The 26,066-nt window shown below is 38.8% G+C and overlaps 1 protein-coding gene across 2 annotated transcripts in view; it reads right to left on the reverse strand.

The window, feature by feature from the left end:
- ELAPOR2 (endosome-lysosome associated apoptosis and autophagy regulator family member 2) overlaps positions 1-26,066 on the reverse strand; it is a 220,181-nt gene that overhangs the window by 51,498 nt on the left and 142,617 nt on the right. For both annotated transcript variants that reach the window (XM_077766796.1, XM_077766797.1), the window contains exons 3-8: positions 15,960-16,155; positions 10,462-10,609; positions 6,914-7,000; positions 4,744-4,849; positions 3,611-3,763; positions 2,678-2,766 (exon numbers count right to left, since the gene is read on the reverse strand). In XM_077766796.1, coding sequence (XP_077622922.1) covers positions 2,678-2,766; positions 3,611-3,763; positions 4,744-4,849; positions 6,914-7,000; positions 10,462-10,609; positions 15,960-16,155 — 779 coding nt within the window. The remainder of the gene's footprint in view (positions 1-2,677; positions 2,767-3,610; positions 3,764-4,743; positions 4,850-6,913; positions 7,001-10,461; positions 10,610-15,959; positions 16,156-26,066) is intronic.

Genomic DNA, 26,066 nt, shown 5'->3' on the forward strand with positions numbered 1-26,066 from the left:
ACATTCCATATTGGAGGGAAGCAGTCAAATAACTGAACTTCAGAGTGAATATAGAAACCTGCAACATTTCTGTGTCACCTAAATTATCATGCTCAAAAGTCTGTATACATCAGTAGCTGCTTCCTTTGAGGGTCCTCTCCAAGCAAGGGGAAAATAAGATCAAAGAGAGTATGACAGAACAAAAAGAGCCACAGTCACTGAATGACCTGAAAATATTATGAAACCACCAGCAAATCACCAGGCTGAACCAAGTAAGAATAAAATAACTTTTTATTTTTTAAATACTTTATTTATTTATTTTGAGAGAGAGAGCACAAGTGTGCAGGTGCAGGCAGGGGAGGGGCAGCGAGGGGAGCCCAATGCAGTGGCTCAAACTCATGAACCGTGAGATCAAGAACTGAGCCAAAATCCAGAGTTGGACACTGAACCGACTGAGCAACTCAGGTGCCACTAACATACCTTTTTAAAGGCGAAACCAGAACAAATGGAAATGTTGAAACAAAACAAAAATAGAAAAAAATCAAATTCACATGTGTCATCTTTGTTTCCCCACTATATCTGTTAATTAGGTTTCTCTTGGTTTTTGTTTACTTCTGAAGCAAGACACATTTATCTTGAAATAAGTCTCAAATCACTTTTGAAAGACTCACTGAGTTTATGGAGTGCTAGTACAATGTGATGTTCTACACTGAGAATATGTTCGGGAGTTACCCAGACTCAACAAAAAATGCAATTTGTGTGAATGTGTGAACACAACATGCCTGTGGGAGCATTTGTGTGCATAGATGCACGTGTGTGCATGCGCGAGCACGTGTGTGTGTGTGTGTGTGTTCAGTGCACTCAACATTTAATGTATGACTTTACTTCCTTTAGGCCCAGGTCAACTAAATCTTGTCACACTATTCACTGACGTAATAAAAACAGGACTTTTATATATTTTCATTATAGCAAGACTAGAACCACTTGTATATTAGATCTCATTCACTTAAGCTTCAGTATTGCTGAATCCGTGATTACTACATACAATAGAGCAAATTCAATTCACCTTACTTAAAGTTTAGCTTTAAAATGTTTAGCTAAGTACCATTATTTCAAATTAGTTTCAACCCACCTTAGTGCTTCTCTACATGTATTTTCTAAATGGAAATACCCCTTCTTTGACCACTATATAGGGTCATCAAGATCTTACTTTATAACTCCTTCTAATTTAAGGGCTGTTTGAGTTACTGTCCTTATTAAAAATAATATATATGCTTTTAATTGTTAAAATTTTCCACTAATTTAGGGGTGCCTGGGTGGCTCAGTTGGTTGAGTGTCTGACTCTTGATTTTAATTCAGGTCATGATTTTGCAATTAAAGGAATCAAGCCCTATGTTGGGCTCTGCTCTGACAGCACAGAGCCTGCTTGGGATTCTCTCTCTGTCCCCTGCCCTGCTCATTCTCTCTCTCTCAAAACAAATAAACTTTAAAAAATTTTTTCAACTCATTTAAACTGGCCTTCCCTTGAATTATTCTGAGTCAGTAATGGCTCTCCTGTAAGTACTAGAATGTGCTTGGTCTTAAGTATTCAAAAGTCAATTCTTAAAATAATTTTATGACTAAGGGTAAGATTAATAATAATATAAATATAAAAAGTACAGACTAGAAAGTAAGGATACAAAATTAACAACAAAAGCAATACTGACACCTATCTCTTTTCTTCAAACTAGGTCAAGAAATTAAATGCCACTGGGGCACCCGGGTGTCTCTGTCTGTCAAGCATCAAACTCTAGATTTTGGCTCAGGTCATGATCCCAGGGTCGTGGGATTGAGCCCCACATCAGGTTCTGAACTGAGCGTGGAGCCTGCTTAAGATATTCTCTCTCTCTTTCTCTCTCTCTGTCTGCCACTCTCTCCTGCTTGCACTCTCTCTCTAAAATAAATCAATTAAAAAAAGAAATTAAATGCCATTATTTCAAAGATGTAAACACAAAGAAAATGCTGTATTGCAGCCACTTGAATCTCAGTTTCTCCCCCTCTCCGGACATAAGCTATTACAGGCCAACTGTAATGAAGAGAACAGCACACTGACTGCAGGGTTCATGTGTGCATTCTTCCTCTGGCTAAGTGTCATCTGTATGGTAATTACTTTGCATTTTCTGAATGCAATTACACAGTAATCTGCCATAACTGAATTTGCCTATGGCTGCATGGCTTTTATTGATCAAACCTACTGAGGAACCAAATAATTAAAGAGGTTACAGAATGTTCCATCCTGCGAGTCACAGTACATGTCTTAAAGGCTGTGCTCCTCCTGATCCTATTATTTCTTAAAATAATAATAATAATTTATTGAGCACTAAGTGCCAGACACTATGCTAGGAACTTTAAAGTGGGTATCTCACACATTCTCTGAGCGGCTTTATGAAGTAGGAAGTGATATTGGCCCCATTGCACAGATTAAACAACAACAGACTTAGAGCAAGTAATTGGCCCACAACACTAATAAGTAATAGTGTGAAATCAAAGCCAGGACAAGAGGATTCAGAATCTACTTGTTTAAACTTCCTCTGTACTGCTTACAGATATGTGTTATAAATCAACTAACTTAAGTCTCACCAACAAATTAGAGTCTGCTCAAATTGGGAAGCAGCTTGGATTAAGACAGAATGCAGCTGGCTGACTACAGCCTATATACCTTTCCTTCTTCATCACACGGAGTATGGATCTGGAAATAGTCTTTTGTGGTACAGGGAGGTCGCTCCATACATTCGCTGGACCCTTCCTCTGAAACATAAAAACGCATTTCAGAAATGAGTCTTTTTGGGGCGCCTGGGTGGCTTAGTCGGTTGAGTGTCCGACTTTCGCTTAGGTCATGATCTCGCGTTTTGTGGGTTCGAGCCCCGCGTCCGGCTCTGTGCTGACTGCCAGCTCAGAGCCTGGAGCCTGTTTCGGAGTCTGTATCTCCCTCTCTCTGACCCTCCCCTGTTCACGCTGTCTCTCTCTATCCTAGAAATAAATAAAAATATTAAAAAAAAAAAAGAAAAGAAAAGAAATGAGTCTTTTATGTTGTGACTCTCAGTAAAAGCAAAAATCAAAACAAAACAAAACAAAAAAGGAGAGAACTAAAAATTAAAAATAACCTTGCTAGAGGAGTTTAGGAAGGACTATCTAGACCTAAGGAGAATAAAGGCCTGTGTTTTTATTAACCCTAGAGCAATACATGTTTCCATGATACAGAGAAAACATAAAACTCTTCTAAGACATTAGATTACTTCCATTATTTGAACACTGCAAATTTGCAACAAATTAAAATTTTCTAAGTACATCTCTATGCCAATGAGTCATGTAAAATCACAATCGGATTTTTTTTTAGATTAGTATAAATATATCCAAAGCAATTCCCGGTAGGATGTGGAACAGAAAAAATTACAAATGGAAAAACCATGCACAAAGGGTAGTAAGTCATATTTTATCCATTCAGTACTGATTAACCTCAGCACTTGGCTCCTGGAACACTGTTCCCACCACATTTTATGTGTGATTTCTGGCTCATGACCCTACACTCTAGACAAACATACTTTTAGAGAGAAAAGAACAAACACTACCTACTGGCAAAAACCAGTCCTACCTGAAAACTGGGAGTCCTCTTCACACTTGATACATTCTTTGGCTCCTTTCTCTGAGTAGGTGTTTCTGGGACAGACTTGGCAGATGAACGAGCCTGGTTTGTTGCTGAAGGTGCCTGGCTTGCACGGAAAACATTCTGATGTGTACGCCACCCCTGTGTGGTAATGAAAACCAGAGCATGGGAAGGAGGACCCACCAGCAACAAGCAGACCAGCACCTTCTTGCTGCTTCTACCAGAAGTGAGAGAAGTAGTCATAGTAAGCCCAGATCCTTTATCCCATTCATTCAACAGCAAGGAAGTATTCACTGTGTGCACAACACTGGGGTAGATACTAGCCTAAGTAGAGCAGTCCCTTACACAAGAGATCAAGCCTTGACAGAGGCGTGCTAAATTATAAACCGAGTTGTCAAAAGACAACTCCACTAACTGTAAGGTCTCCTCCAGTTCTGTAAGCCTACTATTCTCTGACCTTTGGGGCCACCTGTTCCCTTTTTCTCCACTGGAAAGACCGAACAGACCTTAGGGGGAATGGCCTTTTCTCTGGCTTGTAATTCCACCCTTTGCCAGCAGATGTCCCTACGACTAATGAGTTCGTGTCAGGGGAACCAGTACAGAACGTAGTAAAATAGAAGCCATTAATAAAGGAGAATCACTGCCTTAATTAAAAGTAGACCTAATTGAGAATGAACCACGCCAGGTTTACTGGCTTCTCTCCTGGGCCAGAAAATGCCTGGCTGGTTCAGAGAGGCATAAGAGGTTTAGGAGACGGTCAGGCAGAGAAGTCTGTTTCATTGTTATTTCTATCGATATAACAGTGAGCTGTTATATCCCGGTGAGCTCGATGCCTGGCACAATAGACATCTCTTGAATGAAGAATAGGTTCTTATTAACAAGGATCATTTTATTTTACTTAAAGACACCGAAAATTGTTATCATGCTTATTTTTTCACGCGGATTAAATTTAGGTTAAGGGAACGAAAACATCAGTCAACTTGACAAAACTAAAATCCGGGTCTCAAGATGTGTATCCTACCCCATAAACCCTTGAGCCATCCAAACCAAACATTTAATAGCTCTTTTAACTACCTCTAAAATGTGATGTGTGTCTACTAAAACAGATTGCTGTGAAATACCTTCAATTGTGATATTTTTTACCAAAACTGGCTTGACGGCCTTAGAACCCATAAGGATGCCGGTGGTCCTCCAGTACAGTATGTTGGTGCCTGACTTCAGCGTTACCTGTCAAGGGGAAGACTCACGTCAGATAAACCAGGCTCCTTCAACCATACCTGAAAGCTAATCCCGTATACCTTTTCCAAGGCATTATAATGAAACACCATTAATTGGGAACCTACAACCTTGAGTTTACTGCAAATTCAGACTTAAGATCTGCTGAAGTCACATTTTCTTAAAAAATAAATAGCTTCCTAATCCAAAAAAATATACCAGTAAGGAAGGAAAAGAAAATTACGTCTGAACAAAAAGATAAAATGATTTTTAAACCATGTGCATGTAGTCTTGGCTCATAATTAAAAGGGACTCATTCTAGAGAGTGAGAAGACACGTGGCCCAATGTTTATTGACTGTCACTATTCACAAGAAGATCTTTGGGCTCTGAAAACAATAAGGCAACAGAATGAGTTTGCTTCCTTCTAAAATTATTTAATAGGGGTTCCTGGGTGGCTCAGTAAGTTAAGCTTCTGACTTTCGGTTTCAACTTAGGTCACGATCTCACAGTTCTGGGTTCGAGCCCCACATTAGGCTCCATGCTGATCATACAGAGCTTGCTTGGGATTCTCTCTCTCCTCCTCTCTCTCTGCCTCTCCCCTGCTTGTACCTTCTCTCTCTCTCTCTCAAAATAAGTAAATAAACTTAAAAAGATTTTAAAATAAGTAGAGATAAAATTATTTTAAAAATACTGCAAGAGCAACCAGAGAAAAATAGAACTGTTGTAAAATAACGTGATTTAAATGTATATCTCCAGCACTTAAATGATCAGTACATCTAATATTTAATTCCTTTGCCACCAATATATTGTTCTATTTACATATCAAATGACTTTTCTGATAAGTCTCATATTGTTTCTGTCAAAAGAACTAATATAAAGATTCCTTGCTTTCTCGTTTGACACTCTTATTCTTCTGGTACAGTCTCTGGCTGCCCAGATTCAAGCTGTATAAAATTAAAACAGATCCAGGTACTTCACGTTGCCAGAGATTCAGGAGAGTCGTGCATTAAGTACTTTCCCCTGGGTTAAGTGAAGAAAACATATTTGTTGCCAAGGGTTACTTGCACCTTCAAAACGCAGCTTAATGAATACTTAGACAAATGGATCTTAAGTGGTTCTAATATCACTTCCAGGCATACAGATCAAAAAATAGTCTGAGAGCATACATTGTATTAATCACTCAAGGATGGAGCACCTGTTATAACGGAAAGAAGGCAAGGGTGTATGGTGACTTATCGACATAGAACTCAGTCTACACTGCAGGCACCACACGAGGCCTTTCTCATGTAACCCTGCAAGACTGCTCCCATTCCTTCCATGAAAAAGCAGATTCAAAGAGATTATGCCAACTGCCTAAAGAAACATAACTGCTGTAAGCCAGAGTTAGATTTTAAATCCATGCCTCATTCCAATGGGAGAGTGGCTCAAATAATAATAACAGATTCACAGACTATGTTACCTGATAATCGTTTCCAAATATTTGGGGTTGTTGTGTGGAGAGGAGGTAGTTACTTAACCCGATGTGACCAGGGAGGGTAGGTCTTTGAGCAACAGGTGACAAACAGAGAGGAAGCTGGGTTGGCTCCAAACATGATTGGATACTGTGAGAGGCGGCGCTGTCCAACAATGGAGTCAGTACAGCCCCCAAGAAAACAAGTTTGAAAGTCACTTGTTGGAGACACTGCAGCGAAAGACGGATCAAAGGATCCTTCCACTGCCAAGAGCCACTGATTCTTTCCCACGTGACAGGCACACATGCGATCTTACATACCCAGAGGTTCTGTGTATTTGTTCTGAATAGTCTTATTTCTTGTCAATGCCCCTTTGAAAAGAAGGAAAGTTGGAGTCTTACAGGGACGAGAAGGGAAAGAAACCCAAAGAGAAAGAGAAAGGTAGGAAAAAACACCTAGAAAGAACCTGTGTCCACGAAACTTTGAGGCAATCTCTTCCCTACCCAGAAACTGTCTAAGTTAATGAACAATTTTTTCCATAAAATAAAATTCTTCATAAGGTTGGGGAACAGAGGGAGCAGCATGGGGGTTAGAGGGAGAGAAGAAGAACAAAGAGAGACTTACAGAATGAGAGCCCCATTCTCCATTGTCTGTGAGCTTTACCCACTTGTCTGCGGTGGTGTCCATCTCCTGGCACTGATCATTCTGAATCTGTGGATTAAACACAAGGGCCCCAGTAAAGCTTCCTGAATAATGGCTTTAATTAAAGGCATTACTCAGCACAAGACAGGCTGCAAGAACTTCTTTCAGTACACACTAAATCATGGCCATGAGTAATTCTCAGCAAGTAAACACACCATGACCTCCGGAGCCCAAGTGACAACTGCATTCAGTGGTTCTGAGTAAAGCATCCTCATTATTGCAACAAAAGGGTTAAGAACAGAGAAGAGGGAAGGAGACAGGATGACAGCAGTTCACCCTGATAATTCACAGAAAGGAGAAAAAGTATTACCAAAAACTTATCAAATGTTTCAAAAGCTTGCATTCACCATACAGGCCCAATAGTATAAAAACAAAGTTTATTTTGACAAGATTTAGAGCATGAACACTTTAAATTAATAAATAAATGAAATCTGCTTTGTGTTCAGTTCCCCAAGACTTATTCCACATACGTAAGTGAGTGACTACAGCAAAGTCAAAGCCCTAAATTTTCTTTTGGGGGAGGGGGAAGGGGTAAATGTTAATCATATGCCAAGATAACTCAAATGACTACAGCTACTATCTTTAGCACCAAACACTTTGTGCTTTCTAGACATCTCTTACAAAATGCCTCAGGATCTGTATACTATTTTTCCAGGCCTGTGAAGAAAACACAGACATCAATCGGGGCGCCTGGGTGGCTTAGTCAGTTAAGCGTCTGACTTTCGCTTAGGTCATGATCTCATGGTTCATGGGTTCGAGCCCCACGTTGGGCTCTGTGCTGACAGCTAGCTCAGAGCTTGGAGCCTGCTTCTGATTCTGTATCTCCCTCTCTCTCTGACTCTCCCCTGCTCACGCTGTCTCTCTTTCTCTCCTAGAAATAAATAAAACATTAAAAATTTAAAAAAAAAAACACAGACATCAAAAGGCTAGGCCATTTTGCACTACTACACAATAGTCAGCAACAGAGTAGGGTTAAAGTAAGAATTCATCCCCTCTACTTTAGCCAGAATGGCTATTTCTTTCTTCTCTATCTCTTTTCCACTGCATTCATCGTCCTGACCAGTTTAAAAAAGACATAAAAATGTATCCTGGGGGCTCCTGGGTGGCTCAGTGGGTTAAGTGTCTGACTTAGGCACAGGTCACGATCTTATGGTCCATGGGTTTGAGCCCCATGTCGGGCTCTGTGCTGACAGCTCAGAATCTGGAGCCTGCTGCAGATTCTGCGTCTCCCTCTCTCTTGCCTTTCCCAGCTTGTGTTCTCTTTCTCTCTCTCTCTCAATAATAAATAAACTTTTAAAAATTATTTTAAAATGTACTCTGTAATAGATATTTTTTAAAGGTTACTAACAGTAAAATAGATCCTTTTAACATCTCAAAATACCCGGGAATATCAGCTACTGAGGCTATTTTTTTTAACTGAAGCTAAGTGTCATATTTATACTATAAGCATAATAGCCATTCTAACACAAATGGTAAGCCATTGTTAAGTAGCTAAGGACCCTAAATGTACCTTTGATGGTCAGTTTTTGGAAAAGCTTAAAGCTTTTTTTTTCCAGCTGAAATCAAACATCATGTGTTTTCAGAACATTCTATTGGCATTCTGGGATCTGATTTTTGTTCTTCATTCTAAAGGTAAGTATTAAAGGTATGACCTTGGCCCAATCACTTATTCTCTCTAGGCTTCAGTTTCATCATCTTTTTTTATGTTTTTATTTTATTTTTGTGAGAGAGACAGAGCATGAGCAGGGGAGGGGCAGAGAGAGAAGGAGATACAGAATCTGAAGCAGGCCCCAGGCTCTTAGCTGTCAGCACAGAGCCAGATGCAGGGCTTGAACTCAGCAACTGCTAAATCATGACCTGAGCTGAAGTCAGATGCTTAACCGACTGAGCCACCCAGGAGCCCCCAGTTTTTATCTTTTAAAAAAGAAGAGTGGAGGAGCTGAATGAAGTTCCCACATAGTTCTAAAATTAAATGCTTTAGTGCTTTAAATTATGTAATGTCTATAGGTACAAGTGCATTTGTCTGTCTAGAGACATTTCCTTTCCATTAACCATTAGCATGATGACTGAAGTGTTGACCCTTTGAGTCAATAAATTGTACCCTGCAAAGCTGAAACATCAATAAAAGAAGGAACATGAAGCTACTACCCCTTTTCAATCTATAACCAGAAGAACAAAGGGATCACTCAAAGGAAATAATGAAACTTCATGCCTTAAGAGGACTTTTAGCAACAACTCTCAAAGGACTTACTCGACAATACCAAAACTAAATGCTTATTCTAACAGTTACACAACTACCTTGTTTCTTAACTGTATTCTATTTTTATTAAGATGGCAAAAATGTCCCATGGAACAGGGAATCATTTACTTTAACAAGTGTTTTGCAAACAAAATGTAGCTTCAAAAGGAAATTTGTTTGAATGTTACTTAACATCTTAAAGTCATCAAAAGATTAGAACCAGGAGGCTCCTTAAAAGGTCTTGTCATACAATCCACTTGGCAAAAGGGAATGATGAGGACCGGAAAGTTAACTTTAATTGTCCAAAACACACAACCAGCCACTGTAGTTGGGACCGGAGCCAGAATCTCTTGACTTCAAATACAACACTCATACTTTCAAGGCAAATATCTCTTCCTACCAAACTTCTGACTTACCAATTTCCATGATCAGGAGCAATATAAATTTGTTTTATAAATACTAGCACATAGGCTCCTGAAATCTGGACCACAGGAACATTTTACAAGATATTTTTCCCAGTTACATGAACAACACACCTTTTTTTCTTTTTCGGGGGAGGGGGAGTGTTTAGAAGTCAATCTGAAAACATTTTCTCAAGCATCTGAGTGACTGCCACAACAAATATTTACTAGATTAGATACAGTTTATATTAAATGTTTACATAATTTTAGTGGTAACAGCCTATTCCGTAGGACTATATTGCATAATGCTATTTCATCTCTTACCAGAGACATCAACTATCTCATCCACTGATTCCTTTAAATTGTACAAAATTGACAGAATCAGAAATATACAGCCACTTCTACTTTTAAAATATTGCCCAAGCTTATACTTAATTAAATACTTGAAACTGCAAAGAGAAAAAAAAAACAAAAACTAAAATTGGTGAAAACATTTTGAAAAAACTAGCATCTGTAGCTATAAAAAAAACTAAAGCGAATCTTGGTGACAGCATATTGCATACAAAAAGTCTAAATCAAATGGTCATCCAATGATCAAACCCAAAAATAAAACAAGCCCAATGTTACTCAACAAGGTGAGAGCTCGGAGGTAATAATACTAACCAGAAAATAAAGTATTATGTAGAAATACAAAGTTTTCTTTTAAAGTCAAAAGGTTCAATCAATTAACAGAAAAAACTGAGGAGGCATATAATGCAATAGCAACAATTAACAGAAATTTTACATGAATTTCCCTCAAAAAGTGAATTCTAGAAAATAAAAGGCCTTACAAAGAACTCAAAGAAGATGTTGTTGTCGACATACTGGTACTCAAAGAAGACATAACCTGACTTCTTAAGGTGCACAGCATAGATCAAAGATACCGTGCAGTCATCACGATTTGACTCTATGTAGTTTCCACGAGGGACCCACGAAGAGCTGTGGAAACAAAACATTTTTACATTAACGTTCAGAAACCTCTTCTGTTCACAAGTTATCTAGCTCAGTTTAAGAAGTAGTTCCATCAGCAAAGCACAGCAGAGAAGTCTAAAGCTTTTCTGGAACTCAAAGGCCAACACATTACAGGGAAAAGGACTTCCTAAATTTTGGTAAGGTTATGTGATCCATTTGCAAAGGAAACTGCTATTTTCCACCAAAAATTTGATTACTAAATAGATGACCACAAACTGTAATTGTCTGAGGTAGAATTATTCTCTCAAACAACATATGAAGTTTTATTTATAAACATATATACCTGGCAGGGAAATGAGGGCGTTCCTTGATATGAAAGAAAGAACAGTAATTGTAAAAATCCATGTAGAGTCTAAGTAAAATATAGATCACAGTTTCAAAGTATAATACAGGGGTAAGAGTCTGGTTGGAATTTTTATCTCAAAAAGGTGAAAAATTAAGGAAACACACTGGTGAACAAAATAAGTTGGTGGGGCACCTGGGTAGCTCAGCCAGTTGAGCATTTGGCTTGATTTCAGTTTAGGTCATGATCTTGTGGTTCGTGAGTTTGAGCCCCAAGTCGGGCTCTGCATGGACAGTGCGGAGCCTGCTTGGGATTCTCTCTCTCCTTCTCTCTCTACCCCTTACATGCTCACACACATGCATTCGTTCTCTAAATAAAAATAAAAAAATAAATAACATGAAAAATTTAAGTTGTAAATCTAACCATAATTCTTAGATAAGCCAATAGTGAGTCACTTGTTGACTCTTTGGTCAAAAATATTTCTAACCAAATGTATGAAAGCACAACTGAACACCCTTCTCTTCAGATGTAACTGTTTACAAGGATAATAATGAGATTTGGAAAATTCTTTTATTTCTTCTAACAGAACAAAATCTGAAGACTGAGATCTTCACATCCCAATATGACTCACTAATTAGTATTTGGATTTGCCCTTATTCTTTCAGTGTTAAACTAAAGAAAATACATGAGCCATATTCAGGCACTGAGAATACACAATGCAGGACTGAGATTCTTGAGAGCAGGAAAATGCATGACTCAAAGCCCAAATTGACCTTGACCTCACTTTTCAGGACACTTTCCAGACTGTGGCACCGGGAGACAGCTCTCAAGCAGAGCGCAGGGTCTCACTGAGCTGAAGAGCAGAGATGAGTCATTAGGGCAGCTGAATCATTATAGGCCTGAGAATCAGAGAACAGGGCCTCCAGAAGTCCATAAGTAGTTCCTCTGTAGGTCATGGGCTTGAGACTGGAGTGTGGAGACACAGCAGAGAACAGCCACTGCAAAGCTGAGACATAATCACAGAGCCCACTTTAATGGGAGTCACTGGAGCCCCAAGTCAGCCAGAGAGGCAAAAATCTGATAACGATATTGGGCATTTACGTGAGACCCCAGAATGCCACACCTTGGGAAATAAGGGCCATGCCCTAAAGCATGTACCAGCAAACCTTTTCATAATGGGCCAGAGACTAAATATTTATTATTGGCTTTGTGGACCATCCGGTCCTTCCTGAAATACTTCACTCTGCTGTTGTAACTGAAAAGTGGCCACAGACAATGCATAAATAAATGAGTACAGCTGTCTTCCAATATAACTTTGTTTACAAAAACAAAGAGAGGGCCCATAGGCCACAGTTTGCCAACTCCCTCACTAAAATAAAGGCTGTGACCTAGAACTCAGTGCCAAACTAATACAGAGCCACCCAAAAAATAATAAAACCAGGCCTAATGAGATCAAGGTGTACTTTCGGTACATAAACTGCCTGCCAGAACATAATTCAGCCCTCTTAAAATAAAGGGAAAAAATAATCCACATTCTCTATACCTTAACATTCACAATGCCCAAGATGCAATAAAAATTTACTAGATATGCAAGTGGGAAAATATGACCCTTAACTGAGAAAAAAAAAAGACAGTAAAAAAAACAGACAAGTAGTTAAGACAGTTCTTAAACATACAGTCAACTATAAATAAAAGATGAATACAATGAGTGAAGAGATAGAAAATCTTGAGGACTTTAAGGGAAATAAGAGCCATAAAATAAACTAGAATAAAATTCTCGAACTGAAAAATCACAAAATGTAAAATTTAAAATTCACCAGATGGGCTTCAGAGCAAGTTTGAGACTGAAAAAAAAGGAAAGAAAAAAGGATACTTAGTGATAGAGCAATAGAAATCATGTACTCTGAAATATGAGAGAAAATTTTTGAAAAAAAAATGAGGCTCAATGACTTTTAGACAATACCAAGTGGTCTAACCTACATGTAATTGGAGTCAAAGAAAGAAAAGAGGGAGAGAAAAAGGCAGAAAAACATTATTGGTGAAGGAAGTGCTAAAATAATTCCTAAATTTGGTGACACTATCAACCTACCAATCCAAGAAGCTCACTAAACTTGAAGTAAATACAACAAAACCAGTGCTAGACATGTCATAGTCAAACTGTTGAACCCCAAAAATATGGAGAACATTTTATAAATAGAGAAATTAAGGCACTTTAAATAGAAAGGAATTAATCATAAACAATACAGCTAACTTTTCATCACAAATGAGGGAGAGTTCATAAGGTAGTGGAACATCTTTAAGGCATAGAAAGAGAAAAGAAAAGCCAAGAGCCCAATGTCTACGAAAATACTCTTCAAAATAGAGGCAAAAAAATTTTTTTTTCAGGCAAACAAAAGCTGAGAGAATTTGTGAGCAGCAGACCTGTATTATGAGAAATGACAAAGAAAATTTCACTGGTTGAAACAATAATCCTAAACATTCAGATCTATATAAAGACAGAGGAGCAGCAATAATGGTGACTATGTAGACAAACATCTAAGCTGTATTTTTTCATCTCTCTTTTTTTAAATTGTGTTTTCAATGTTTGTTTATTTTTAAGAGAGAGAAACAGAGCATGAGCAGGGGAGGGGAAGAGAGAGAGAGATACAGAATCTGAAGCAGGCTCCAGGCTCTGAGGTGTTAGCACAGGGCCAGATGGAGGCTCAAACACATGAACCATGAGGTCATGACCTGAGCTGAAGTCGGACATTTAACCGACTTAGCCACCCAGTCACCCCTATAGTTTTTCATCTCTTTAGTTCTTTTAAAAATAACTGATTATTTAACATACATTTCATTGTATTATAGGGTTTATAATATGTTTCTAAAGATAATACATGACCATAGCACACAGATGAGGGTCTAACTCTAACCACACTGCTGTCAAGTTTTACATATTTTGCAATATGCAAAAGTACAATAATAACTAATTATACTATCAGAATGCATATTGTAATATGTAGCTTTTACAATCAAGATTGGCAAAGATATCTGAAGATATAAAAAACATTAGCCATAACAGAAAAAAATTGATAAATTGTAATTTTTCAAATTTTAAACTTTGGTTTATCAACGACACCATTAAGAAAATGAAACGGCAAATGCCACAAGCTGGGAGAAAATATTACACATACGTATAAGTATTTGTGTATGCATGTATATATTAAGTATTATATAAATATATACATGACAAGAGCTCATGTCCAGAATACACAAAGATCATGTATAGCTCAATAATAAAATGACCCAAAAATAATACAAAATGGGCAAAACATGTTGACATCACACATACACACAAAAAAATTAAACATGTGGACAATGAACATAAGAAAAGTGTTCAAGAGAAATGCAAATTAAAACCACAAGGAGGTATCATTTCTCACACACACACACACACACACACACACACACACACAAATAGCTAAAATAAAACACGACTACAAAACAAAGTGTTGGTAAATGTATAGTGTAACTAGAATTCAAATGCACCACTGGAGTCTATAGTTATATAACCATTTTGGGAAACTCTGACAATTCCTTACAAAGTTCAATGCACATCTTCTATATGACCCAACCAATTAAAAAGAATTAAAGCAAGACGGGATGAATGGATAAAAGAAGGGAGGGAGGGAGCGAGGTGATCATAACAATATCAGACTGAAATTCACATTGAAAAAAATTACACAAGACAGTACATTGAAAAAGCTGTACTCATCATTCAACTTCTTTGATGAATAAACTACATATTCTAAGTAGAAAAAGAAGCCATGTCAATATCTACTGCCCATTAAAACAAAGATCTGAGGTACCATAACATCCTACTAGTACCCTCCTCTAAAGAGCTCTTTTGTTTAAAAAAATTACATTTTAAAAATATATACACATACATGTATGTGCATTCATATAAATGCATATATATTAGATATTAATGTTATCTAATGACACAACCCAATATATATAACAAAATAATGATTATCAAGAGAGTAAAAATGTCACCTGGTAGATAGAGAAAGAGCAGTGGAAAGCAAGAGGGATTCAGGGAAGGTAGGAAGGAGAGAACACATCTTTTAGCACAGCTAAATAATTTCCCAGCATCCTTAGCTCATGGCAAAAATGTTCAGTTCCTGAGAAGCCATTCTTGTTGGAAGGTAGCCAGAGGCCTAACATTTAATTATTCTATACATGGCCTTATAGAAGGAAATTTTATACAGTGGTGAATACAAGAGAACAGGAAGGATTACAGCCCAAAAATAAACATTTTATATCTTTTTAAAACAATTTAACATTCCGCCAGTGCTGTCATTGGCAGAGCTAATAATCCCCTAAAGAAAGAAATTACAGCACAGGTAACACAGTCGATAATATCGTTAATTATTAACTCTGTATGGTGACAGAGGGTAACTACAGTTATCATGGTGGACATTTCATTATATAAATGTCAAATTTATATTTAGACATGCAAATTTATACTGCATGTCTAAAAGTGCTGTATAATATGCCAACTATACTTCAATTATAAATTTTTTTATGAAGGTAGAAATTAAGCAAAAGAGCTTTCCACTTTATTTATTTAACCTACTCTCTCTTACAGGGGATTGAGTATCTAAATGAAGATTACCCATTCTTCCTTTCAGAGGAAAAGAAAAATAAATCTAAACGAATCATTAAAAATCAGAGAAGGGTTGGTAGAAATTTCACTGACTTGAATGTTACAAATTTATTATCAGAAAATTAATTTGTTTTTCTAATAGCCTTACTGCATTTTTGTATAAGATATCTATTATGCCCTCAGAGCAATTATTTTAACCTCATGAAAATTCAGCTACATTATTTGTAGTGACTGTCTAAAAGGAAAAAGAAAACATGATCCTTTGCACTTAGTTTATCTATAATCCCAATCAGTACTAAGATTATCTCTAACTTCTTTCTGGAAAAGAGCAACTATACCCTTCTAAAGTATTCAGTCAAGATCCAAAGACCCCCTTGGATTCTTACTTGTTACAGCCATCTGGCCTGCTGTCAGAAGGGCCGACCACGGTGTCCATGAACGTTGCAACGTTGGAAAATCCGGCTGGCAATTCATCCCATTCATCAAACTTGATGCCACTGCCCAAGGAATAGGTACCTTCGCCACACTTACTGCACACCTGGTTTTTCATTTCTAGATACTCTCCAGAAGCACAGGAGAAAGCTGGAAGGCAGAAGAATGTAGACCCCATTAGTCACTGCACTTCTCCATCAATTTTGTCACCAGGTTTTTATAAAGCTCTGATCATGCTACATCCTAATCAAAGCTTTTCTTAAGTTTACTTATTTATTTTGAGAGAGAGAGAGAATGAGCAGTGTAGGGGCAGAGAGAGAAGGAGAGGGAGAATCCCAAGCAGGCTCCACAAAGTCATGTTAGCACAGAGCCAAATGTGGGGCTGGATTTCACTAATTGTGAGATCATGACCTGAGCTGAAAGCAAGAGTAGATGCTTAACCAACTGAGCCACCCAGGTGCCCCTAAAGCTTTCTAAAGCTGCCCCTATTACTCAGTCCACTTCACAATTTGCCCCCAACATATTTTCCCAGTCTAATCTCTTGGCCCATCCTCTTCCAACCCTAACAAAATTCCTATCATTCCCAAATGTTTTCACCCTTTGTGTCCCTACTGTGGTCATCTTTCTCCAGAGAAGCTAACTAATCCATCCACTCCATTTGGGAAACTCCCATTCCTAACTCAAAAATAACCCTCTTCAAAAGACCTCCTGCCCCAACTAGGCAGACAGTTGGTCAGTTGTGCCTCCCTCTGTGCTTCTCATAGCACCTGCATTAAGGCGCATACACACACACACACACACACACACACACACACACACACACACTTACTCATAAGATGATATATATGTGTATCAGTTGATGTGAGACTTTGAGCTTCCAGAAAACAAGGATCATTAGTTTCAGATTCCTAAATCTATATGGCAAATACTAAGTCCAAATAAAAGGTTGACCCAGTGAGTGAGAACTAAACATAAAGGGGTAACAGGAAGGGAGTGTTTCTCATGCAAAAGCTAAATCAGTATCTCCACTTTTTCGATAGTCACAACTGCGACAGTCATTTCCACAACCTCCATCTTCCTGCTGACGTCGAGCTCTGTGCTAATTCTGAGAACTAACCAGAGACAGCAGGCATGGACAATGTGAAAACGAGTTATACCAAAGAATGTAGTTGTGCTGCTGAGTTGTTACAATTCAGCAAATGCAAACCTATGTCCCCCCATGTGTGGCTCTGTGTTCAAAGTGTTATCAGTGATACTAGTGACTTAGAAGCAAAGAGCCTTCTAAGAATTTAGTGAGGATATTAAAGAAACAAGACCTACAAATAAAATAAAACCTCCAAATTAACTGATAAAGAAAAATGATTCTCCCAGAAGACAGGGAAGGAGCAAAGCCTCACATTTTGATAGATTCTCCTTTATAACATATTTGGATACTTATCAAAATAGATCAACAAGTTAGTTTTTAAAAAATAAAGAATTAGAGCTAAAACCCACATTCATTTACTTACTGATCCACTCAAAAAAATATGTTTTTCTTCAGAAGCTTAATTTCTCTGTACAGCGAAATTCCAACTCTCAACATCCCCAAATTAGTACAACATAAGAAAATAAGAAAAGATTAGGCAAAAGATACTGCATGCTGGCCACAAGGTCAAAACCATCCTAGAACCAGGTTGTACTATTTCCTATGACCTTAAGTGAGTTACTTCACCTCTCTGCCTGACATTTAGTAAATGCTCACTATATGCTATTATTATCACTACCAGCACTACCAGCAGAGAAACACAGTAATGGAAAAAAAAATTTTATTTCACTTTCTATGGTTTAAAAGTTTTCTAGTAAACTGATAAATACTAATAAGAAACCAAACACCAACATCACCCTAAATCAAGGGTCAGCAAACTACTGCTCACAGGCCAAATCCATCCTGCTGCCTGTTTTGGTAAGTTTTACTGAAACATAGTCACCAGATGCCTGGATGGCTTAGTCAGTTGAGCATGAGACTTGGGCTCAGGTCATGATCTCATGGTTCATGAGTCTGAGCCCTGCATCGGCTCCACTGTCAGTGCAGAGCCCACTTCGGATCCTCTGTCCCGCCCCCTCTCTCCCTCCCTCTGTCTCTGTCTCTCTCTCTCTCTCTCTCAAAAATAAAACATTGAAGAGAAAAACATATACACAGTCACAACCATTCATTTATGTATTGTCTATGGCTATGTTTGCACCACATTGGCAGAGTTGAATAGTCGCAGCAGACACTATGCCACCTGGTGAGCTGAAAATCCTCTCTCATAAAATAATCTTTGAAGATAGTTTACTTTAGTGTCCCAAACTGAACTTTTAATTAATGGCAAGTAATATTTTATGAGTTGTTATAAGGGACTCTAGAAGCTAAGAAGATTGTGTTGTGTTATTTCAGAGTGTTCACTGCCCTGTTAGAGTCATTAAACATACCCTCAACTCTTTCAGAGGTGTGTCCTCTGTAAGACCAGAGGAAGGCTGAAAGATGAAATTGACAGTGAGGTTTCTGAGTATTTATTACACAGTCAATTCTTTCTATCCATGGAAAATACAGGGTTAGGCTCCTATGAGACTCTGGCCACAAAATCTTCAGCAACAGAGCAATACATAACTTTGTTTTATGTGTTTCAGTTGAAAAATATCATATTTAATATATATTGTTCATTCATTAACATTGAACTTATGGCCAACAGCACTATAACTCATCCTTGAACTAAGCTTGTTTAACCCATGTATTTTCTCTACAAGGCACATCACGGCCTCTTGCACTTAGGAACACTAGCCAGCACTTCAGCTCATTTGGGGGCCATTTTACACAGTAAAATCACCCACAGAAGTATAAGAATGCAAAAAGAAGAAAGTGGCATTAAATAGACTGTGAAGAGGACTCTTTTTGATACTATAAGAAATATGGCAGAATGTCATCTTATTTGACCTCAGCTGAGACCAGGTGACTCAAATTTTTAAAGCTCTATACATGTTTGTAAATGACTGTGAAAGTATTATTTGTATTGATTGGGGGGGAGAGGGGAAAAGGGGTGATGGGCATGAAGGAGGGCACTTGTTGGGATGAGCATTAGGTATTCTATGGAAACCAACTTGACAATAAATTATAAAAGAAAAGGGAAAAAAACTTCAACTGCCTGCCAGGTTTATAATTATAATTCTCACAAAAGAAGGGAGAAAATGGCATCTGGGAGAAACTGAACACAACACACTGAGTCCAGCAAATCTCAGCTTTTCTTTTTCCTCCCTCAGGGCTAGTGATGAAGAGAACACTTGAAGACTACCTTTTCACATTTTTGCTAGTGAAATCCTCAGAAAAGAAAAAAACTACATCTCATTTCACAAAAATGCATAAATACAAGTGCATGAATACAAGTGCATGCATACAAACCAGTTCTGGTTAATATCTCTAACTCACTCTTCTTTGAAAAGAGGATTTAGTGAAAGCATTGCCCTTGCATCTCTGAAAACCAATTCTCACCTCTAACATCCTTTCCAGTGGATGGGTCCTCACACAGCCCTGTCAGGTAGGACCATATGACTGACACTGTCACTGCACTTCCTCAAGGGGACTGATTAGCCAGAGTATGATGCCCCCCCCCCAAAAAAAAAACAAAATAACTCCTTGGCAGGAAAACTGATTTGTATAACATGACAGATAACAATCCCATTAAACTAGTTTCCAACTTTTTATGAGAAAAAGCTAACTAAGGTAGTTTTCATCTTTAAAAAAAATAACAGTTTTTATTATGGCTTCCTGACCTCAGTGTTTACTGGGGGAGAAGACCAATTTCAGTCCATCAGGCACAAGATACATAAGTTTTATAGAAAAAAATCCAACAGTGAAGGTCAAGGAAAGGAAAATATTGAGAGTACTTGATGAGGTCACGAAAGGGGGCAAAACGATGCATTTGTGAAATCAGTTTTCTCAACTTCCAATTATGTCCTAACACTTTGATTCTTATCATTGTGAAGTTTGCCTCTTCCTTAGAAGATGTCAGTCACCCTCTACTTCCTAATATGATTCTGTAGTTTTGAATTTCTCATTTCCTTATAAAACATGCTTTCCAGAGGACCACCCTCAGCCTAATTCCCACAGAACACCATAAGGGATGCAAAGGCTGATTTCTGAGCTGTTCTTTTCATAATCCCATTCACTCAGGCCTTTCACCTGCCTTGTGTGTTGCAGAGTCCATTCAACTACAACACCCTTCCCACCTGGAACTTGATGCATCAACATTCCAGACAAAGCCTACTGAGAACAAAGCGTTCCTCTCCTTTTCCATATAGAACAAATTTTCACAAATCTGATTAGATCTCTGTGTTTCACTTACAGAATGAAACAGTGAAGTCCATCTCTAACTTAGGACACCACAGTTATTTAATTCACAAACATTCCAGGGTTCTACAGCTTTCTTAAGAGCCAATAGAGGGCTACAGCTTCTCTTTTCTTGGCATGAATGAAGAAGGACCCTATTCTAAAATAAGAATTTGTATTGCTGAGGATCGCCTGGCTGGTACAGTCAGTGGAGTGTCTGATGCTTGATCCCAGGGTGAAAGGGTGGTGAGTTCAAGCCCCACGTTGAACGTGGACCCTACGTAAAAAAAAAAAAATAAGTTCTACACTTGAAGAAAGTACCAATTTTTTCTAATACACATTAAATAATGAAAGTATACTATATGTATTAAACACTGATAATATTCTAGGCACAGAGAAAAAATACTAACTAACCAACTTTTTGTTGTATATGAGTATACAACTACAAATAAGCCCTAAATTCTGAATGTTATTCTCTTACCTTTCAGAGAAATAGATACAATTAAGAATGTAGGGGCACCTGGATGGCTCAGTCGACTGGGTGTCCATCTCTTGGTTTCAGCTCAGGTCATGATCTCATGGTTCATGAGTTCAAGCCCTACATCAGGCTCTGCGCTGACAGTGCAAAGCCTGCTTGAGATTCTCTCTGTCTCTCTCTGCCCCTCCCCTGCTCTCTCTCTCTCAAAAATAAATAAACACTAAAAAAGAATGAAATCAGGGCACCTGGGTGGCTCAGTCGGTTAAGCAGCCGAGTTTCGCTCAGATCATGATCTCAGAGTTCATGGGTTCGAGCCCCGCATCAGGCTCTGTGCTGACAGCTAGCTCAGAGCCTGGAGCCTGTTTCAGATTCTATGCCTCCCTCTCTCTCTCTGACCCTCCAGTGCTCATGCTGTCTCTCTCAGAAATTTAAAAAAAAACTAAAAAAAAGAATGAAATCTACAGCGAAATCAGTAACCCATTAAAATGACCTATAAAGCAAAGTATCTGAGCCTTTACATGCTATTTTTTAAACCATTTAGTTATCTGGATATTAACTTGCATTACATTTTATGTAATGTTATGGGAGCACGGATGTCTCAAGAAAAGGGACTAACATTTGTTCAGTGTATACTGTAGTATATTCCCAAGAATCAGGACACCATAGGAGTTAAGAACATGAACCCAGGAGCTAGACTGCCTGGGTTCCAATTCCCTTTCTGCCCTTGACCTACTTGTGGGAGCCCGACAGTGACCACAAGAAAGCCTGGTTAGGGACGCGGGGATGTGCCTGCACACGGGGCTCCCTGCCTGGGCAAAGCATGCCTGCAAACGGGGTGCTCTGCCAGGAAGCCTGCACACAATATCCNTTACCATTAAGTATATTGTTACGATACCTAGCACTGTAGATTATATGTATCAATTCATTTAACTTCCTCCGACACCCATGAATATCCGTCTCCAGGTCAAAGTCCATGGTATAAACACAGGAGCCTGTGAGATTGGCCAGAATCTCCATCCCCTCTTATATCTCCGACAGCCAGAAATGAAACTCTCAGAATGCACCCAGGGAAACCCAGTGCTGCTCCCAGTCTGCACCTGTGTCCAGGTTTCCTACGTCTCAAAGGCCACTTTGCATCCCTGAATTCAGCAACTTCCTTCAGGGTATGCTTCAAGATCCTCAGAGAATTAACATACATGGCCCACTAAATATTGCATTTATTGACTCAACCCTCAGTAAGGACACAATTTTTAACATGAAGTTGCTGAAGCTTAATTTTCCAAGGTTATTCAGCTGGTAACAGATGACTCTGAACTTCAAACTTGTATCTGCGTCACTGTGAGCCCTCTTCCTGTGAGTAGAAGTCATCCATTTTCCTTGGTAAGATCACCTCAGGTATTTATATCTATCATTCACTTTGCCCCAATATTACAAGTAATGCCATAAGTAACTTATTTACTCATCTGCTCTCTTATTACAATGAAAGGTCATGGAAAACAGCCATCTTTTAAAAATTATTTTTGGATTCCCACTGTCAAGAATATAGAAAATGATAAATGCTTGTTCACTGAATAAATTAAAGTTCAATAAATAGCTATGAACTAAATATTTTGCCCAAGATTTATAAGTTGGTTGCAGATCTGGGATTTAACCAGATGTGTATACCACACCTGACCATCAACCATGGAGGTCTTCAAACAAACACCAATGTAGTTAAGGCTGTAAATGTACCTTGCAGAACAAAGAAATTACATGAAACTAATTAAACCCAGGGGTACCTGGGTGGCCCAGTCGGTTAAGCATCTGACTCTTGGTTTCAGCTCAGGTCATGATCTCACAGGTTCATGAGTTCAAGCCTGCATCGGGCTCATGCTATCAGTGCAGAGCTTAATTGGGAATCTCTTTCCCTCTCTCTCTCTGCCCCTCCCCAGCTCGTGCGCTTACGTGCACTCACTCTCTCTCTCTCTCTCTCAAAATAGATAAACTTCATAAAAAGATATAAAAAAGAAATTAGTTAAGTCTAGTATAAGTAGAACCATATAAAAATTTACTAAATTTACTAAAAGGCACATGTGCTTACACCTGCATTTTCCAAAAATTATATATGCAGAAGTTAGCCTGTGGGGTCCAACTACACATTAGATAAAAGAGTCCTATAATCAAATAAAATTTGGCAAACTCTGAGTAAAACAGGATGCACTTAGCACACATGAAACGTTCTATAAATGTTTATTAGGTTTCTCAAAGACTTTAATATGAAAATGTTCATTGTAGTCCTCCATGAAGGGGATTCACCATTTTCTAAACATCCTAGTATTTCACCACAGAAAACTCTCCAACACTTTGTTTATGTGAAGTATTTCTTGGGATCAGTATTCCACGGAACAGACTTACAGCAGGGAATGTGACTGCCACTTAGTGCCCATGTACTGTTTGCCAAATGCACTTGCTGCTGTCCCAGTAACAACTCTTCACAGAACAGAAACAGACTATGAGTTGAATCCTGGGGAAAGCCTATATTTGCAGAAGCTATGATGCCAAGGAATGGATTTCTCCATCTCCCACTCAGGAAGCTAAAACCAACTCTCTCTCCAGGAGAATCCCTCCTCTTCTTTTACTTCTAAACCGAAATTGAAAGCTGTTCACTCAAACTGTCATGAGTTACTCGGGCTATAAATAGGTAATAATACAGATCTGAGAGAAACCAAGAAAAAAGGGAAAAAAATGTATTCAAGTTTTTTTCTAATTGCAACGTTAACGCTCTTTGATCCAAGATAACCAAATATTAGAACTTGATATAGATACTAATGCACAAGATTAAAAAAATGCCCACAAGACAGAATTGATGACCGAATTGATCCCAACATATCAAATGGAATTACAGCTATCTTAAATGGTCGTCCTTAATTAGAAAACAGTGTGCTATGGTTGTACTCAAAGTCATGACGAATAATTGAAGGGGAAAGCAACAGAAGATACTCCCAGGAGGAACAGGTAACTAGTAATGTTTACTTCCCCCTCAGTGCCCTAGACTTGTCTGAAAATACATAAATAGGTAAAGGAATTCTCTCCCCATTCCCAGTAGCCAGGCTTTTATTTCTAAGGTTTGGGCCTTTTTCCCAGTGAGACAGAGAGAGAGAAAAAGGGACAGAGAGCAATAGAGGGTGAGGGAGGAAGGAGAGGAAGGGAGACAGAGATGAGGTATGAGAGAGAAGATAAGATATACCCCCACTCGGGCAAGCATTCTCAAAAGTCTATTGTTTATGATGATCTAAGAAGGTCAAGGAGACCCCAGAGGGTCAAGGCAAGATTTTAGGGAATTGACCCAACAGTGATGAAGAGGCTGAGCAGGGATAAGGGTTCTGTCCCTTGCTCTGGGAGGATACAAGGAGTGTCTTAGTTCAAAAATGGCACGCTGCATGCGAGCTGGGCCTGAGTGACATCAAGACCTCAAATGGTGGATGATGCTCACAAACAGTGTCCCGGCCCCAGGCGTCTGGAGGACCAGTGAAGTTCTCTGGAGATAAGCCTGGGATTAGCAGACAGAAGGAGGGACCTGAGGGCATGCCAGTGACCTGCCCAGTGCAGGACTATCTGAGAGACTGAGGAGCTTGCCACCACAGAGGGAACAGGAAGACAGTACGGGGCCACTGCTGGTAACGCCCAGAGGCCTCTCCTTGCCGCTTCCTGAGCCCTACAAGCTTCCTGCTCACATTCTACCCAGGGCTCTAGCCCAACGCAGACCTCACCAGCCTCACTTACAGGAGCCTCACAGCTGGATTTTATATGATTTTCTTAAAGAAAGACTATACAATATAGCTTGCCCATCGATTTTCTGGGAAATTTTACAACGGCTACCCGAACACTCCTGTCAGCTTTTTCCTAAGGAAAGGCCTATATACTTCTTCTGATAAAAAAAGAATAAAACCTACCCGATTACATTCTGAAGCATCTATAGCAATTTCAACTGAGCCCAAACTCTGGGTTTGACTTCATTTAGATATTACAATATGGGGAAATTAAGCCCTACTCAATCATTGCCCTGCCCTAAATATTCTTCACTTATTTGAAGTTGCCACGTGTCATGTTTTTCTTTTCTTTTTCTTTGTGGCCCAACGACTAGGCCATATCACTGTGGCCTAACCGCTGAGTCTAGCACCTGAGGGCCCCATCCACCATCCAAGGTTGTGGTATCATCTAGGCACGGCTTACAAGAAGCATGCCAATCCAGAACCGTAACACTTGTATCCTCCTTTATCCCTGAACCACAAGAGTTTCTAAAATCTTCCCTCGAAGATATCCACCAACAAAGCTTTACATCTGCCATGTGGGAACCTGTAAGGTCCGCCATCCAAAATGGCAGTCTAACCCAGAGACAGGCTGTGATATCAGACACTCTTGAATCCCAGATCTGCCACATCCCAGCCATGTGACCTGTGGTAAGGTACTTCACTTCTTTAATTCTGACTTTTCCCATCAGTAAAATGGAAACACTGGTACCTCTCTGAGAGGGCTGTCATAAGGATACAATGGGAGAAGGATATAAAGCACTCAGCACAATGTTTAGCACCCAATTGGTACATGAGAAATGATAGCTATTATTAGCAATAGAAAATCTAGGCCACTGAGGAAATACTCAGTTATTACTATAACTGCCTGCAGCAGTACTTTAATGACTAGAAATGTGGTAAGCACCACGGTTAGGGTTAGGAATTAACTGAGCTGCTAAGTTACTTAGATGTTTTCTGTGGATTTTAAAATAATTTATATTTGTATGCTTTTACCATAGAAAGAAAAAGTCCCATATTAGAGGGCAGACCAACAGTTTCTAGAGCAGATATAATCATATTATGCAGAAATAAATGAAAATTCAGATTGCCAAGATTAAAAATGTCCCCAGCCATCACATCAGTGTTGTCATTTTTAAAGGTAGTATCATTTTCAAAGTAGTATCATTTTTAAAATAGGAACTAACAGTGACTTGATTACTAGCCAAAATTTTTTAGAAAAGTTCTAGCTATAGTGTCAGATTCATAACATTATCTTTGCAAGACTAGTAAATAATGTGCAAAAAATTCCCTGGCCATCTTCAAATAGAAATATTTCCTATTTAAGCATCAAATCTATGACAGATTTTTGAACCTTTGGCCAATAAATTTAATCAGTGACATGTTGAGTCAATGTTTAACAACCAGGTCTCAGAGGAAGGGAGGCACCTGATTTGTAGTTTGCAAATTTCCA

The sequence above is a fragment of the Crocuta crocuta genome, unplaced genomic scaffold (genome assembly GCF_008692635.1).
Source record: "Crocuta crocuta isolate KB4526 unplaced genomic scaffold, BGI_CrCroc_1.0 scaffold165, whole genome shotgun sequence".
Taxonomy (NCBI): Eukaryota; Metazoa; Chordata; class Mammalia; order Carnivora; family Hyaenidae; genus Crocuta; species Crocuta crocuta.